This window comes from Lasiodiplodia theobromae (genome assembly GCF_012971845.1).
Source record: "Lasiodiplodia theobromae strain AM2As chromosome Unknown scaffold_22, whole genome shotgun sequence".
Taxonomy (NCBI): Eukaryota; Fungi; Ascomycota; class Dothideomycetes; order Botryosphaeriales; family Botryosphaeriaceae; genus Lasiodiplodia; species Lasiodiplodia theobromae.
In genome coordinates, this window is record NW_023336428.1 from 53,682 (window position 1) to 70,576 (window position 16,895).

Genomic DNA, 16,895 nt, shown 5'->3' on the forward strand with positions numbered 1-16,895 from the left:
TTTGGGCATACCTACCGTTGACAGTTGTCGTCCGGTCCGCCGGCCACGAGGGTCTGCTGCTCAGCCTCACTCAGGCGAAGTCAACACAGATCATGCGGATGGAAGTCCTGGTAAGCCTGACGCTTGATCGACACGATTCACCGCCTCGCAGAGGCTGTGAGCGAATCGGCCTTGGCTGAAAGCGCGATTTAAATATGTCGCATCGAAATCAAACCACGCAACAGCCACTCTCCGTCATGCTCATCGCTCCAAGATGCTCGAAAAGAGTTGCAGCAAGGCAGATTTCCCATGCCGAGCACCTCCGGACAAACTTTTTACTGGCGTAGCCAACGACGCATCGTCCCACGGCTTCCTGCCCGAATAGGAAATGGCGACGCCACGTTCCGGGGAAAGCATGTCTACCAGACCGGCGACAAGCCCCTTCGCCAAGCGTAATTGAAGTGAGCGAATTAATGATGCTGCTGCGGCACGCGACCCTTGCTTGTGTTGTAGGTGCTCTACTAACCTCACTCCCTCCTTAACACTATCACTCCCTTCCTTCCACATCAACCCCACTTCTGAGTCTAGAATAAATCGTCGTATATCGCTATAATCTCTTGTTGCTTTGGTTCCACACAGCATGCGCGAATGCTCTCTACCTCTGTCACTGCAATGCACCTCCGAAATCACTTTGCTATGCATGGAATCTTGGACGAGGAGGCTGACATCGCCATCGCTCTTCCTTTGCCGCAGCCGGTGCTCCCCAAATCACCACTCATCCGCACCTCTCCTGGACGATCCATAGCCGTCCCCACACAGCTGCACGCATTGTCCCGCACTCACAACAATACCTCGCCCCTCGACCGCCCCTATGCCTGTATAACCGCTCCCCTGGGGACGTACGAGCGTCACATCTACAACTCCTTCGCGCCAATGACCTGTCTTGGATGCAACTGCACAGCCTCGTCCTCATCTCCAGCGCCATCTCCGCCACCCACGTCCTCATCTTTGTGCAGCGTGACCCCAAAAACGGCCACGCACCTTGCCCACCAACACCCCACGACACCTCCCCCTTCCTCCAGCGACGGCAGCAATCACAAAATACAATACCAACACCGGCCCGGCTCCTCCCACAGAGCTCCGCAGCCGCCGTCTGCAGCACAACCCGCCGTCCTGCTCGATCCATCGCAATTCATCCGGCCCTCCAGACTCGTCCGGATCCTCGCGCCAACGACCAAACCCACCCCCGCCACCGCCATCCCTACCGAGAAGGACGGCAATACTTTCAAGATAGTCGCGCACTGCCCCAAGCACTCATCCGCGCTTGAGAAGTCGCAGTGCTGCTTCGACTCTCACCCTCCAGCCGTCTGGTCCTGCCGCGGTGGCGCTGCCGAGGAAGGCGAGGCGGCGGCGACGTCGACATGGGCGCCCCGCCCGTCGCGCCGGTGCTTCAGCATAGCGATAACCCTGTGCATCATCGTCTTCGTCATAGTCGTGACGCTAGCCGTGGTTTGGACGCTTGTGATACAGAAGGAAAAGTGAGTGTCAAGAGAAGCGAAGAGAAGGCTGGCGGCGGATTTGGGAAAGAATAGATTATGATATGATTGATGATAGTTATGATGTATGGTCGCGATTGATTGGCGAACTTTTACGGCCGAATAGCATGGCGCGCGGATTGCTGTATAGTAAGGGCGCCTTGGAGTACGCGAGGGTAGACTGTATAACATGGGCATTAGCAAAGCTTAGAAGAATTTCCATCACTATCTTTTACGGTATATGCACTTGACGGCTCTCTTTGGGCATCGTGGCAAGCGTAGATCTGAGAAAGAGGTGAAATGTTTAAAATGCCAACGTCTGCAGTGCATGTGCTTTGTTTGCATCTCTAAAATCCAAAATCCAAGGAGGCTCGCAGTTCACATGTCTCGACTTTGGCTAAACTGTGCCATCTACGTTCCATGGACTGAAGTCCCAGAACCATCTATTAACTTTTGCCTTGGCCTTCCTGTTTTTCTAAAACTTCATGGTCAAAAGTCCGGTAACTCTCCACAACCCTGCCGTCCGAGGACTGGCGGAACGGGGCTTACAGATAAACGCCCAGTTCTCAATGTCTAATAGAATGCTCGAAACATAACTCTTAATTTCCTCTTAATCTTCTTAGTACGTTCTCGAGTTCTCAATCTTGGTAACGAGGATATCGGAAGCGCCGATGCTGGTGAGTTCGTCCATGACGGTCGCGATCTTCTTGCGTTCGACCATGGCCTGGACGGCAACCCATCCGTCGTCTTCGAGCGAGGTAATGGTGGGGGCGCGCTTGCCAGGAGTGACCGAGCGAGCAGCGACAAGTTGGCCGCGCTCGATGTTGTAGGTGCAGAGAACGTATTTTTGAGCGGCTACCAGCACGTGTTAGTGACTCTGACGTAACGCTAGTTGCAAGAGACCTCTTACTGATGACACCCTGGATACGCGCAGCTATTAAGTCGACAAGTTTCGGGTTGGAGGGCTTCTTGGACTTGACGAGAATGGCGGTGGTCTCAACGACGGTAGAGATGGCCTTAAGACCAGCAGCGCGCATAGTCTCGCCAGACTCTATTCAAGGCAAAATGGTCAGCATCCCACCCTTCGAAATGATCCTTGGCTTTCTTCTCACTCACCAACGAGATCAACAATGCCGTCCGCAACGCCTAGAGCGCATGCTGCCTCCACACTACCACCGACGTATTTGATGTTGGTCTTGAGCTTCTCTCCTGCGTTCAATTCCTTGCCCTCCTGCTCTGCCTCCAGATTCCTGAAGTATTGCTCGGTGAGGTTGGTGAAGCTGGTGACAACGTTGCGGCCAATCAGCTGCTTCGGGTCGGAAATGTCGCCCTTCTCGGGCACCTGGACCTGCAGCTTGCAGCCGCCAAAGTCGAGGTCGAGCACCTGCTCGACGCCGGTGGTGTCGGTGGGCGGGGCGATGGCTTCGTGCTCGGCGACCTGGTCGCGGCCGGTGATGCCCAGGTCAACGCGGCCCTCGCCGACGAAGGTAGGGATGTCGGCCGCTGGCAGGAAAACGAGCGCAATGGGCAGGTTCTTGACCAGCGCAATGTCTAGCCTCGAGTGGCGGTGGAACTGGATGTCGGAGCCCTTCAGCAGGTCTAGACAGGCTTGGTGGAGTCGGCCCTCTGTTGTGTCGGTCACACCGGCGTCAGCAGCTTGTTTACTCGGTGTATGGGTCGGACGGGGAGCAATGCGCGAGCGGTATACGGACTCTTGGGCACGGCGAAAAGAAGGCGGTCATTGAGGCTGCTCTAAGGTTAACGACGCGCGAGAGCCGGTAGACGTGCGCCCTCGAAAGGCGTATACTCACTGGTTGACGAGATCCATGGTGGTTAATGGCGGGACGAAGTTTGCGCAGAGTTTGTCTCAGGTTGGAGATACGACGGCCAGGTATAAAGTAGTTGCACAAAGATCGTTACGGCCAATTGATGCGAGCGAACGGCACAGCGGGTTCGGCGGGCGTGGGTATGTTCGGCGTGACGGGTGGTGTTGCGGAGCCACGATAATTTCTGAGTGAGTCAAGCGCGGCACTGGTGGGGTCTCCCGCCGCGGCAATGACGCTGCTCTACTCGCCGGGTGCGCAACACGCGGTGCAAAATTCAAATTTTATTCGCTGCTCGAGAGCCTTGAATTGAGAACCTAAATTGCATCCGGCCGAGGCTCATTCGCGAGGCTCATTCGCTGAGTTCTACCGTCGGGCAGCGCAGCCTTGGGTAGACTGGTCCGCTGCCCTATCGCGTCTACGTAGGGTTTGGCCGACGGCGAGCGGCAGTGCGGGCGGCGGATTAAAGCGCGCCAAGAATTGCGCGGCCGCACTTTCGAAATTCCCGCTCCACATCTCGAAGCAACGCCAGCACCGACGAACACCCAACCGCGACACCAGACCCCTCCCGATCACCGCCCTTTCTCGATTCCGATACTACTTCGTCGCATCGACCAACTTCGCACAAAATGGAGAGCGCCAAGGTTCCCGTCAAGCTCGTCAAGGTCACCCGCGTCCTCGGCCGCACCGGTACGCCCATCCTGCCTCTCGCCCTGTCGCCTCGCTTCCCCTCGCCCTTCCGATGCGCTGAACGCCATCCAATCGATCACAATATGGAGGACTGCTTGGCTAATTGAGACTTCCTGTGGTGAACAGGCTCCCGTGGCGGTGTGACCCAGGTCCGCGTCGAGTTCATGGACGACACCACCCGCAGCATCATCCGTAACGTCAAGGGCCCTGGTATGCCGCTCTCCCCGCACCTTGCCCGCTACGAGAACACACCATCCCACACGGGCGAAGCTAGAAAGAAGGCATGGATCGCTAACGTTGGTACCTATGCAGTCCGTGAGAACGACATCCTCTGCCTTCTCGAGTCCGAGCGTGAGGCCAGGAGGCTCAGGTAAATGCTGCCCGTCGCTGCCGGTATCGCCATCACCGTCCTTGCACTCCACTATATTCCGGAAATGGCTGGTCGCCATGGCGCTCTGCGGCTGGATTGGTGGTGATTAGGGGAGGAAAGTCGGTGCTTTTGCATTTTCTGTACGGACACCTCAAAAAAGATCAGGGCACTTCTTGATTGGGAACCTTCAAAATTCGGGCCGGTGTTTTTTTCTTCATTGCTTGCAAACAAAGCGGCATCGGCAAACTCGGGAGTCATGCGGAAAAAGACATGGGAATGAATGCATGATCTGATACTGTGGCTCCTGTTTTTCGAAAAATGCGCACGTTTTCGTGATTCAGTCCACTCGTGCTTTTAAAAATATTGACACGAAGCATACCGGAAGCAGAAATCACGTTTACATGATTGGATCCAGCAAAAACACCCTTTTCTATCACCAGCTAACAATAACGCAGTGTTTGACCGATTCCCAGCCTGTCTTTTTTTTTTTATAGCGCGAAGCCAAAATTCGACTCACGCTATTCTAAAAAACAACCGGAACTCCTTTCCCAGCAAATATTAGTCTGCCGCACTTGAATAAACACAGAACACCAGCCACACCTTGATCCTATCTCCCGGTTCTTTTTTTTAGCCGTGTTCTGAAGCTGGCTCTTCCTTCATCCAGAGCCTGCACCTAGCAGTCTCTCCAGATCCGCCACTCTCGCCCCCCTATCCTTCTTCTTCTCCTTACTCTTCTCCGAGAACGCCAGACGCATGAGCTTCCTCTTATCCTCCTGAATCCTAAGCACGTTCTCTTCGACCGTCCCTTCCACTACCAGCCTGAACACCGTCGTCTCACGCTTCTGACCGAGCCTGTGGACACGATCGACCGCCTGGTCCTCGATGGCCGGCGCCCACCAGCTGTCGGCCAAGATGACCTGGCTCGCCGCGACAAGGTTCAGGCCAACACTGCAGACGGCCAGAGATGCCAGCAGAACGGTGCAGTCAGGGTCCGTGTCAAGAGCCTCGAGAGAAGCGTCGCGCGCGAGCGCGGACATGGTGCCGTCGATGCGGGCGAAGCGGATGCCGGCCGCTTGGAGCTGCGGCTCAAGCACGTCAAGGAAGCTGGTCCACTGGCTGAAGACAATCGTCTTGATGCCCTTATCCTTGGATGCCGTGGCCTTGAGGATCTTGAGCAGGGCTTCGATCTTGGAGCTGTTCGTGTCCGCGTCGATGGGAGGAGGGGCCGGGGCTTCTTTGGGCGGGTGAACGAGGGAGCCGGTGCTGGGGAGCTCCGCGCGGCACATGGGGCATTTGCGCTGGCCTTCGATGACGCGCTCGATACAACTGTAGCCGAATGCGTGCGCGCAGCAGGTGATGACGGCGTCGTGAAGGGGCTCCAGGCAGATGGGGCAGTCCTCTTGCGAGTCGATACTTAGCTGGAGCATGGCTTGAAGCGCAATGCAGTTCTCAGGCGTGAGATCTACGCTCTTTTGTTCCGAGAGCAATTCCATGAGCCCAGTGATGCGTTCTTCACCGCAGAGCTTCCAGTGGTTGCATACTTGGCGAAGGCGCAGGAGGATCTCGAGGAGGTGACGATATGTCTTTGCAGCGTCATTGCCAGACAGCTTTTGACGATATTGGTCGAGCGTACCCTTTGCTTGAGCTTCCAAGGCATCATATTTCTCTTGCTCGTGGGGCAAGAATTTGATACGATGGACGTATTCCGATAGCTCTGGCAGACGCAGGTCGATGAAAGGCATGTCTTTTCTCCTCCTGAGGCAAATGCTACTCATCAGCATCTGCAGCAGGAAGCTGCCATGTTCATCTCCTTGGTTGACAGGCCGGATTAGAGCGCCATTGAACAGCTCGAACCGATCCAAACCACCAGAGAGGCGAATGAACTTGGCCAAAGAGTACAAGTCCTTTAGAGTATTGATGATCGGCGTACCCGTGAGCACCCATCTTGAGCGCGCGAGCAGGTTGGTAGCAGCAACAGCCTTCTTCGATGCAGGATTGCGGATGTTGTGTCCTTCGTCAAGCACAATCCTGCGCCAATGAACAGAGAACAGGCCATCTTTCCTTGGAACGTTTTGCGAGCTCTTGCCTTGCTTAGCCCAAAACTCTGTCATGACCGTCTCATAGGTAGTAATGACCACGTCATAGTCCTTGATCGTCTTGGGATCAATAGGCCTCTTTCGAGTGCCGTGATATGTTAGAACTCGGAGCTCGTGTTCCGGTTTAACATGACGCTTGATCTGAGAACTCCAGTTGCTCATGACGCTCAGAGGCGCAAGAATCAACGTGGCATTGCTGGTCTGATCCTGTCCCCTCAGAGCACGGTCCGCCACGATCAGGGAGATGATTTGGACCGTCTTGCCCAAACCCATGTCGTCAGCGAGAATGCCGCCGGACGCTAGTTCAGGGAGCTTGTCCTTGATCGAGTAGTTCGTGCAGATGTTGGTGAACACGTTTGCCTGATGCGGTGCACGTCTCCACAGTTGCACAACATCTGCGGATCCTGCAGCAGGGAGCTGAGGATTTTCGTGATCCAGCAACCATTGCAGGCCTTGCAGCTGGTACGGCAGCAGCTCAGCGGAAATCTCCTTGGGCTGCTTGGCCATTGGAAGATTCTGAAGGTCGGCCTCTTGGGCGCCGAACTTCTCAACCATCTGGTCGACGTTTCGTGGGTTGAAGCGCTCACTCTCGCCCACAATGTCGTCGAGGCTTTGTTCGTCCGCTTGCGAAGAACCTGGTGCCACACCAGCTGCCCACTGCTGGTCAGACTTGCCTTGGCGTGCGGCACTCTTCTGCTTTTTGGCGGCCTGTTGCGCTGCTTTGAGCCTGTCTCGCTCGGCCTTCTCAATTCGTCTGAACTCGTCCAGCGGAAGTCTGTCAGCTTTCATCTCACTGGTCAGGCTCAAGCGCTCGACGGGATCACTAGTCCCGTATAATTTGACTGCAAGAGGCATGTCGAACGTGCCCTTGTGTCCAGTGATCACCCCCTCTACGATCAAGGATCTGTTGTCCATGTAGCGGGCAAGCTTTGCAGCAATCTGGCGCGGGATATGGCCAATTTGCTGCGCCTGGACGTTGAGGACTTGAATGGCATTTCCGTCATACTGCAGTGTGTTAGCGTGGTGTAAGCACATGTTCTTACGGTCATTTCAGCGGCTGGGAAGTTTAGGTAGAGACATCAGGGAGTCAGCAGCCGCAGTAAGATGCATGCCTGCTAGTCATCGTCCGTGCAGTCAAGGATCTGCTTTTGACCATCTGCTAGTGGCCCTTGAGGCCCATGGTGCCTGGCAGGATTCGCCCGGAGGGTATTCCGGCCGTTGCGCGGTCCCGCGATTGGGAATGCACTAAGCCTTCCTGCGAGAGGCGGACGGCAAGAGAGGGCGGACGAGGGAGCAGAGAACAGCTGAGGGAAAGAGATTAGGCCTACTGGATTGTGCGGCTCCCTCCGCAGCATAACCATTTCGCCAATGGTAGCATAGCCGTTGTAGTACCTCACGCCAACGATTTTGGTGCTGAGAGTGCCTGTACGCGGGAACTTTAGCGTGCGTCTTTCCTGTTCAAGGCGTCGCAAATACCATAGAGCATGTATTGAATGAAGGCACGGTCGTTGTATTCCTGCGAAGGGTCGACGACTTCCTCCAGGGCGCTCTCATCCCATTCGTCATCGTCCGGGCCGCGGCCGATCGGCACGTCGGTTAGTCGGGGATTCTTGCGCGTCTGCGAGCCGGTGATTTGGACATCATCGTCCAGATCAATTGCGCGCTTGCGGCTTGGGCCTGCCATGATGCACGGTCGACCGAAGCTGGAATGCCACGTCGTTGTTGAACAAATGGCGCGTTTGGGTGGGACTGAGGTCGCGTCTCCTTGCCTCGAAAAGCTTGAACGGCGGCCGTTGCGCGTCCGTCGATCCGCGAAACCACGCCGTCTCACGTGATGAGGCTGAAGGCAAGGCGAGGTAAGACAAGGGCAGGCAACAAGGCTCCAGTATCGCTTGACCGGTCCCCGCAATTGCAGGTAACAGTGCGCAGTCAGGGCTCCGACCCCCCTATGCAGTGCGTGCGTGGCTCTAAATGACCGGCCACCACAAGGCCCGACCTCTGAACACGCTGTATGTGATGGCGCTGGCCGAAGTCATTTGTCACTTTCTCATGGTCGGGCCTGCGAGACACAAGCAGTCAAGAAGATCGGGCGCAGCTGGCCGCATCGAGCGCACTGGCCGGGCGGCCTCGGTCAGCTGCACCGCTGGGCGAGCCACACCATCAACGCGCATCACATCTGGTCCCCGCCGTGGTCGCAGAGAAAGCCGGCTCGACACGCCTGCTTCCCCGCGACACCCATCGGCCAGGGTCTCGTCGGCGCGCAGTGATTCGCCGGCGCAGCGCATCCTTGCGTCGCGGGCGAGCTGCAGCGCAGGCAACCGCATGGGCCTGCAGGCTGAGAGATTAGAGTGCGCTATCACGGCAGGCGGCTAAGCAGCAGAGCAGCAGCAGCGTACGAGCGCGGGCGGCAGTATTGCGGCATCTTCAGCGCGTCTGCTGCCCACACTAGTGTAAGAAATGATGGCGAAGGCGTGATCACGACTGGCAAGTCGGGCATGCGCCACCGGCGAGTGCTCTCAGCGTCGTCGCGGAGGCTGAAGCGCGGTGGTCGCGATGACGGCATTCGCTTTGGGCTGCTCGCAATGCCTGTTCTTTTAAAAGGTGCCCTCCGCATGTTACTTATCTTGCCGTATCTTAGCGCCCTATCGACAAGTGACCCGTGACTCGTCCTGCCGCCGCGAGCTCCCCGGCCGCGACCTCTCGCGCAGACCGACTGCTCGCCCTCCTCTCCCAACCACAGCACGCCTCCCCTATATACGCCGCCCTCTGATCGCCCCCCGGTCTCCCTCGCCCTCCCCGCGCTTCTTTTTCCTTTGTTCCTGCGCCCACCCGAGCCGCAGCTGCGCCTCCAGATAGCTGCCCGTGCAGCTCCAACCGCTCGCTGACTCGACCGCCTATCCCCGTACAACGCCGCCGCCGCGTCCACCTCCTCGACCAGGCCAACCAGACAAGCCGCGCTCGCTTGTGTTTCCTGCCGTCCCACCTCGGAGCCGTCGTCCGTCAAGCCTTACGCTCGCTCGCTCGAAGCTCCGCGTTATCGCCTCCGACTAGTCGCCGCGGCCCATGTCCCACGTCATTGCCTCGACCACGTACCCTCACCTCCGGTGATCGCAGCGACCTACTAGCCCCGTCGCTGTCGGCTGAGGTAACGTCCAGTCCGCCGGCCGTCGTTCACGATGGCAACTCCGACACACCCATCGCACGCCGCGAGCCCGCGGAGGTCTTCGACCATGCAGTCCGCCGCCGACAACTCGGACACCATGGTGGGCTCGTTCAGAAGGATGAACCAGATTGGCAAGGGAAGCTTCGCGACCGTCTACAAGGGCGTCCACATAGTACGTGCCTCCCCCACCCCCGCTCTGCCTCGCGCAGCGCCGCTAGACAATGCTCGGCCACTCTGATCTAACGTAGCTCGTCACTGCAGAAGAAACGGGAGCTCGTCGTAGCCATCAAATCGGTCGACACGACCAAGCTCAACAAGAAGCTCAAGGATAATCTCTCAACTGAAATCCAGATTCTCCGCAATTTGACCCATCCGCACATCGTCGCGCTCATCGACTGCAAGGAGGTACCCAAGTACATACACATCGTGACCGAGTTCTGTGAGCTTGGTGACCTGTCGAGCTTCATCAAGAAGCGAGCAACCCTTGCAGATCACCCCGCCACTGCACACATGATGAAGAAGTATCCCAACCCTCCGGTCGGTGGTCTGAATGAGGTTCTCTGCCGTCACTTCTTGAAGCAGATCGCAAGTGCGCTCGAGTTCATCCACGCCAAGAACTACGTTCACCGCGACCTGAAACCCCAGAACCTTCTTCTCAACCCCTCGCCTCTGTACTATCAGACCTATCGTCCGAATGAGGTCCCCTATGCTGCTGCGGCGGACTCGATGGTTCCAGCCGTTGGTATCGCCTCCCTGCCCATGCTCAAGGTCGCCGACTTCGGATTCGCCCGCTGGCTCCCTAAATCATCGCTTGCGGAGACTCTCTGCGGTTCTCCCCTTTACATGGCCCCGGAGATTCTTCGCTACGAGAAATACGATGCAAAGGCTGACCTGTGGTCCACCGGAACTGTTCTGCACGAGATGCTCGTTGGAAAGCCGCCGTTCCGTGCATCCAACCACGTTGAGCTGCTCCGTCGTATCGAAAAGCAGGACGACAGGATCAGCTTTGGTGAAATTCCGATCAGCAGAGACATGAAGAACATCGTACGAGCCCTCCTGAAAAAGACCCCAACAGAAAGAATCTCTCACGAGAAGTTCTTCTCTGACGTGGTCATCGCCGGCGAAATTCCTGGCTTGCACCCCGAGGATGCAGCTCAGGGCTCTATTCATGAGTCCTTGGGACGATCGGCTGACGAGAGACGTGCTCCGATGAACGAGCAAGTTGCTACGCCCCAGCCTACAGAGATGGAAATGACTCCTAGGCACAGAGTTGCTTCAGGAACAACCCCGCCTCAACGTTCCTCGCCCCGCCCCACCATCGCAGGACCATCGTCATCCAACCAACCAGTCAGACGCGTCAGCAATGCTACAGCTCCGACTCAGGACCGCCCGCCCTCTGCTCAGGCAGAGCGCCGTCCCACGGTAACGCACCACGCCACCGCTCCTGCCAAAGCACCCTTGGTCCAAGAACGGCCTACTGCGGCGGCTGTCACCATGAACAGACGAAGCAGCCGCCATTCGCCTTCACCAAGTTCCTCGGCCCTCCGAGATCACCTCGACACGCAACGTAACCCTCAGAGGTCTGATGAAAGGGCATCTCGAGAGGCAAAGGAGCGTGCCGCTCAGGATGTTGCCTTCGAGCGTGACTACGTCCTTGTGGAAAAGCGCACGGTCGAGGTGAATGCTTTTGCCGATGAATTGGCGGCCAGTCCTCAATTCAGCAGAGATCACCCGCCGCAGCAAGGAGCAATGGTCCGGCGAGCAACGACGCAGGGCACACCGACGTCCACGACTGGCGCCCAAAGCAACACCTCCCGTGCGATCCAGATCGCAACAGGCAGGCGTCCCGAATCACTTCATCACAGGAACAGCTCCTATGAAAGACGCTACGGGGCTAGCCCGGGTTCTGCCACGTCTGCTATCTCCAAAGCCCTCAACATGGCCAGCTATAGGATTTTTGGAACCGGTGCTTCTCCTCCCGGTCGCGGCCCTTCTCCGCCGAAGGGTTACACACAGTTCCCCATGTATCCTACGGCCCAAAGTAGCATGCTGGTCATCGGTGATGGAGGCAAAACAACTACCGACAAGTCTAGGGACAAAGATGTGAGGGTTCTCGAGGTCGTGGAAGAACTCGCTCAACGCAGCCATGTGATCTATGGTTTCGCCGAGGTTAAGTACAGACAATTGCTGCCTCCACCTCCCAGTGACCAAGGGCTGGGCATTGTTCAGGGCACTCATCCTCGCACAGACGATGAGGAGGATGCCCTAGACGAGGATCTGACCGTGGATGCAATTTTGACTATCTCAGAAGAGGCGCTAGTCTTGTATGTCAAGGCTCTGGCTCTCTTGGCCAAGTCAATCGACCTCGCGGGTAGTTGGTGGGGACAGCGCAACCGTGGAGAAGTTATCGGCGATAGTCATACGTCGCGCCCTTCCGGAAACTCCAACGTTGCAGCCGTCGGCACAAAAATGAATCAGATCGTGCAATGGGTGCGCACACGTTTCAATGAGTGCGTGGAGAAGTCCGAATTCGTCGGACGTAAGCTCCTTGACGCCCAGAAACAGCTGCCACTCGATCATCCGGCTCATCCCAACAACCTACCCTCCAACTCGACCTCAACCACAAGCGCAGGTACTTCTGTGGAAAACATTCATCTTCCCACGGGAATCACAGCTGAGAAGCTCATGTACGACCGAGCTATCGAAATGAGCCGAGCCGCGGCTGTGAACGAGCTCGTCGGTGAAGACCTGCCAGGTTGCGAGCTGAACTACACGACGGCGATCCGCATGCTCGAAGCCATATTCGAAAGCGAGGAGGAAATGCTGGGCCGCAAATCAGGCAACAAGAAGCAAGACGATGATGTCATTCAAGGACTGGAGGAGGAAGATAGAGCGTCTGTTCTGAAGTGTAAGTCGTTTACATTACTCATTTAGGTGGTTGTCGCTAATCGTAGGATAGTGATTGAGAGCATGAGGGCCAGACTCAAAGCGCTGCGCAAGAAGATCGAAATCCAGAGGTCGCAGAAGCGAGCCTCACTGACAGGGCCAGGCAGAGGTTCACCCTCATCGACGCCTGTTGCAGCCAACGCATCACCCCGCTGAGTTCCGGAGCATTTCACAAACTTGGTTCAGTCATACGGGAGGTGAGAAGCAGCACGATTCACTTTAGCATTATTTCACGGTACGGAGTTTTTGGGCGTGTCTTTCTCACATGGAGCGGCGACGCACGACCGCTCTCCGGCCTCTTTTCTGCATGAAACAGCACACCCCAACCATTTGTCCTTTTGACACGGCGCATGTTGGGTCCTGGCGCATAGGCAGACGAGGCCACAATTGGCGGGGCACAGAGCATGATACCACGGTCATCGGCGCAAGCATTACGAGTTTTTTTTATTTCTTTTTCTTTTCGTTGTCGGCAGATGGATGGAGGGTTGGATTCACAAAGGCGTAGGCGAAATCTGGGGCACCCTATTTCCTCTGGTTTTGCACAAGATGTTGATTTCTCTTTTCGTTCTCTTAATTTCCTCTACTTCATTGGCTACAGCATTCCGACTTGGCGCCTAATGCAATACAGCCCAGCGTAGCCATGAGGCATTTTGGCAGAGTCAGGATGGGTTTCGGGTTCTTTATGGATTAGGGATGGGAGGATAGGTGTGTATAGGGAAACGAAGCGCAGCTTCTCGGATGGCGAATCGGGGGCAGGATAGGAACACTCTTGTGCATAGGTTGGGCAGATTGAATACGAAACTGGAGTAATCGCAGTGGACCGAGCGCGTGTTCAGTGAAATTGACCAAGAACTGACTTTCTTCACGGAGGTCTTCCGTGACTCGTCGCACAATCTTCCTGGGACCGAGGGCGGAAGTTTGAGCGAGGCAGACGCAACTAAAGCCGATTAGCCGGCGCTCAGCAAAGCATGGGCATTCCCTCATCATCCGACGAGGCGAAGCACACGGGTCGACGGCGCAGCAAGAGGTGACGAGAGGGCTGTGGTACATTCGATGAGCTAATAAACTTACGGCGAAAGCTTATCCATACCGCTTCAGAAGGCGGACTGAGTCGACGCCATTCGATTTTGGCTCCATGATCAGACGACTAGACCGCGTTGGGGAGGCGCGTGGCGGGCAGCACGGCGCGTTCCATTTTAGCAACAAGCACCCTGCACCAAAGTCTAAATCGTTCACTTGCGGTGACGGCGGCGGAGACGCACGGGAAGCTAGTGCTCGCCTGCGACCCTCTTTCCGCCATTGTACATACACTGCTGCTTGCTCCTGCAGTGCGAGCTCGCAAGCTCCCGACTTCCTATCGCTCACCCCACAGCTGCGCACGCCAAAAAAAAGATGGGGCTCGGTGTGCTGGAAGATCGCTGGCTCGAGCGCGTCCCTGGTGCGTTCCTGAGGACTCCACTTTCTTTCTGACTGCCGTTGCCTGCTCTTACGTCCTACTTGGCCGTGCCATGCTGACGACAATGATGCGACCTCTCCAGGCACCGTCCTCATGGACGAGGACGCGCAGCGCAGAGACAGCTTGCCCCTGGACCCCAACCTAAAGTACGACCGCAGCGGGCCGCATCCGATCCTCTTGGTCCCGCAGCCCAGCGATGATCCGAACGACCCACTCGTACGTCCTATCCTCCCTCCGAACCGTGCCTGTACAGAGTCCCTGAACCACAATGCTGCCAGAAAGGAAAAAGAGAAGGGAGGAAAGGATCTATCGGGACTGAGATAGGCTGACTTGTGCCTCTCTTCCGGGCGTGCGATGTATAGAATTGGCCCCTCTGGCGACGCGACGTGATCCTGCTCGTGCTGTCGCTCCTCTCGGTCATCGCGTCGACGCTGTCGCCGCTGCTCGCCGCCAACACGCTGACGCTGGCCTTCGAGTTCCACCGTACCTTCACCGACATGGCGCTGCTGACGGGCTACCACCTGCTGGGCGTGGGGCTGGCGGGCTTCCTGTTCGTTCCGTCGGCGCGCATCTGGGGCAAACGCCACGCCTTCCTGCTCGGCACCGTCGTGCTGATCTTCAGCAGCGCCTGGGGCGGCGCCGCCGGCCACAACTACGCCTCGCTGCTGTGGGCGCGCATCTTCCAGGGCGTCGGCCTGGCCCCCTTCGAGGCTCTGGTCAACGCCGTCGTGGGCGACTTGTACTTTGTGCACGAGCGCGGCAAGCGCATGGCGTTGAGCAACTTGGCGCTTTTCGGCGGCGCCTTCTTCACCCCCGTGATTGTGGGCAAGATGACGGATACGATGGGCTGGGAGTGGACCTTCTACTTTGTTGCAATCTTTTCGGGCGTGCTGCTGCCGCCGCTGTTCTTCTTCTGCCCGGAGACGGCGTATCGACGCGACGAGCGGCTGAATCTGGATATGGGTGATTATCAGGGCGGCAAGAGGAGGAGGAGCAGTAGAGCTGGCGATAGCTTCGAGAACAGCAGAGGCACAGAGATGGCGGAGGCGAAGGCTGAGGAGGGCGGTGGTGGTGCAAACAGCCAGGATGGCTCAATCGTCGGCGAATGCAAGAGCGAGATGGAGACACAGGCGCTCCATACGCGCACGGCGGCGGCCGAAACAACATCAACAACAGCGCTTCCTCCGCTGCCACCCAAGGACAGCTTTGCAAAGACGCTGCTCCCGTTCAACGGTCGTAAGACTGATGAGAGCTTCTGGAAGTTGGCGCTGCGGCCGTTCCCGCTGTTCTTGCAACCCGGTATCCTCTGGGTATGTTCAAGCAGCACTTCCCAATTCAAATCAAGCCCCTTCACCCCTGTCTGTAAGCTCAGCGACTGACCCTTTTACAGTCCTGCCTCATCCAAGGCACCCTCATCGGTTGGACCGTCATGATCGGTGTTGTCCTCGCTGCTGTCATGCTGGGTCCGCCGCTTTTCTTCACTGAAGTAGAAACGGGCTACATGTACACAGGGGCCTTCGTGGGCGCCCTGATCGGCTTCGCCATCGCGGGCCTTCTGGCCGACTCGGTGCCGGCGCTCCTCACGCGCCTCAACAACGGCGTCTACGAGCCCGAGTTCCGCATGGTGCTCGTGATCCCGCAACTCATCCTAGGCTGCGCGGGGCTCTACGGCTTCGGCATCGTCAGCGCCGACATCCCACGCTACGGCTGGTTCTGGCCCGACTTCTTCTTCGCCCTCGAGGTCGCCGGCATGGTGCTCGGCGCCGTCGCCAGCGCCCTGTACATCGTCGACGCCCACCGCGACGTCGCCGTCGAGGCCTTCACCTGCCTGCTCGTCTTCAAGAACATCTTCTCGTTCGGCCTGACGTTCAAGGGCTACGACTGGATCGTCAAGGGCGGCGTGCGCGACGTCTTCGTCGCCGTCGGCAGCGTCCAGGTCGCCGTGTGCGCCCTGACGGTGCTGATGTACGTCTTCGGCAAGTGGAACCGTAGCTTCTTCGCCAGATACGATCTGCTGCGGTTGTTGCACCTGTGGTAGTCGGATGGCAGTGGGGGAATGATAATGTATTAACTGCAGGGTTGAGGAGCGGATGGATTAATAGTAATTTTGAAGCCTTTTCTGCTTGATAGCTACAAGAAATAGAACAGTTTAATAGCATATTATTGCGTGATGGAGGGCTGCATTTCTTGTGTAATCATTTTAGCTCATTAGCGGACCAGAACTCATCACTTTTATTCCGTCTCTTTTATTGGGTTGCCCCAAGTCAGCATACTAGATAGGGAGAATACAATGTGCCTACGATTATCATGCCAAACCTCACTAGCCCCCCAGCAAGACTCTACCTTTACCCACTCTGCATTGCACCATGGACGTGACTCCTTTAAGCTGAATAGACGTCAAACTGAGCCGGCGACAATCAGAGTGTAAAAGTACGTGTCAGCCAAGTCGAAGCAGCCGAAGAGTAAAGAACCAAGGATTAGAGCATGGCTAAACACCCATCGCTCTAACCAAGTCCAAGCGGTCACACATATTATCAGAAGCACAAATAATTTCTTGAATGTGACTGTTTGGATTGATGATGATCTATCGCAGCTTATCAGGAGTCAAAACTCTTACTTCCACCCAATTGCGAAACAAAGTCGAAAACGCGCAGTCTTGCAAGTACGCACTCGCACGCAATGAAGAGTGTAAAAGCAGCGATCCAGGTGATGCAAGAAAAACGGAAATGAGAAAAGAGAAGATACTTGGAAAAACACTTTTTTTAGGATCCGATCCCATTGCAGCCCCCTCGCTTGCTGTTATATAATTTCCGCGCTCTGAGGAGAAATAAAGAAGC

At 56.7% G+C, this 16,895-nt stretch overlaps 6 protein-coding genes across 6 annotated transcripts; 4 read left to right on the forward strand and 2 right to left on the reverse strand.

Moving 5' to 3' along the window:
• Positions 1-651: 651 nt before the first annotated feature.
• LTHEOB_7299 (DNA helicase ino80) lies at positions 652-1,521 on the forward strand (the record flags this gene model as incomplete). The annotated part of the gene is made up of 1 exon (XM_035516649.1): positions 652-1,521. The coding sequence occupies one exon, from the start codon at positions 652-654 to the stop codon at positions 1,519-1,521; it is 870 nt and encodes a 289-aa protein (XP_035371270.1).
• Positions 1,522-2,133: 612 nt separating this feature from the next.
• On the reverse strand, positions 2,134-3,342 carry LTHEOB_7300 (ATP phosphoribosyltransferase; the record flags this gene model as incomplete). Its single annotated transcript, XM_035516652.1, has 5 exons — positions 2,134-2,369; positions 2,425-2,565; positions 2,631-3,140; positions 3,227-3,261; positions 3,326-3,342. 5 exons carry the CDS (start codon positions 3,340-3,342, stop codon positions 2,134-2,136), a joined length of 939 nt encoding a protein of 312 aa, XP_035371271.1.
• A 624-nt stretch (positions 3,343-3,966) lies between these two features.
• Positions 3,967-4,401, forward strand: LTHEOB_7301 (40s ribosomal protein s28; the record flags this gene model as incomplete). The annotated part of the gene is made up of 3 exons (XM_035516653.1): positions 3,967-4,027; positions 4,154-4,237; positions 4,340-4,401. 3 exons carry the CDS (start codon positions 3,967-3,969, stop codon positions 4,399-4,401), a joined length of 207 nt encoding a protein of 68 aa, XP_035371272.1.
• Positions 4,402-5,053: 652 nt separating this feature from the next.
• On the reverse strand, positions 5,054-8,177 carry LTHEOB_7302 (Snf2 family helicase; the record flags this gene model as incomplete). Its single annotated transcript, XM_035516654.1, has 3 exons — positions 5,054-7,498; positions 7,822-7,916; positions 7,970-8,177. 3 exons carry the CDS (start codon positions 8,175-8,177, stop codon positions 5,054-5,056), a joined length of 2,748 nt encoding a protein of 915 aa, XP_035371273.1.
• A 1,546-nt stretch (positions 8,178-9,723) lies between these two features.
• LTHEOB_7303 (Ulk protein kinase) lies at positions 9,724-12,758 on the forward strand (the record flags this gene model as incomplete). Its single annotated transcript, XM_035516655.1, has 3 exons — positions 9,724-9,828; positions 9,918-12,564; positions 12,616-12,758. 3 exons carry the CDS (start codon positions 9,724-9,726, stop codon positions 12,756-12,758), a joined length of 2,895 nt encoding a protein of 964 aa, XP_035371274.1.
• Positions 12,759-13,994: 1,236 nt separating this feature from the next.
• LTHEOB_7304 (MFS transporter) lies at positions 13,995-16,096 on the forward strand (the record flags this gene model as incomplete). The annotated part of the gene is made up of 4 exons (XM_035516656.1): positions 13,995-14,040; positions 14,141-14,274; positions 14,421-15,368; positions 15,449-16,096. The coding sequence occupies 4 exons, from the start codon at positions 13,995-13,997 to the stop codon at positions 16,094-16,096; spliced, it is 1,776 nt and encodes a 591-aa protein (XP_035371275.1).
• Positions 16,097-16,895: the final 799 nt, after the last annotated feature.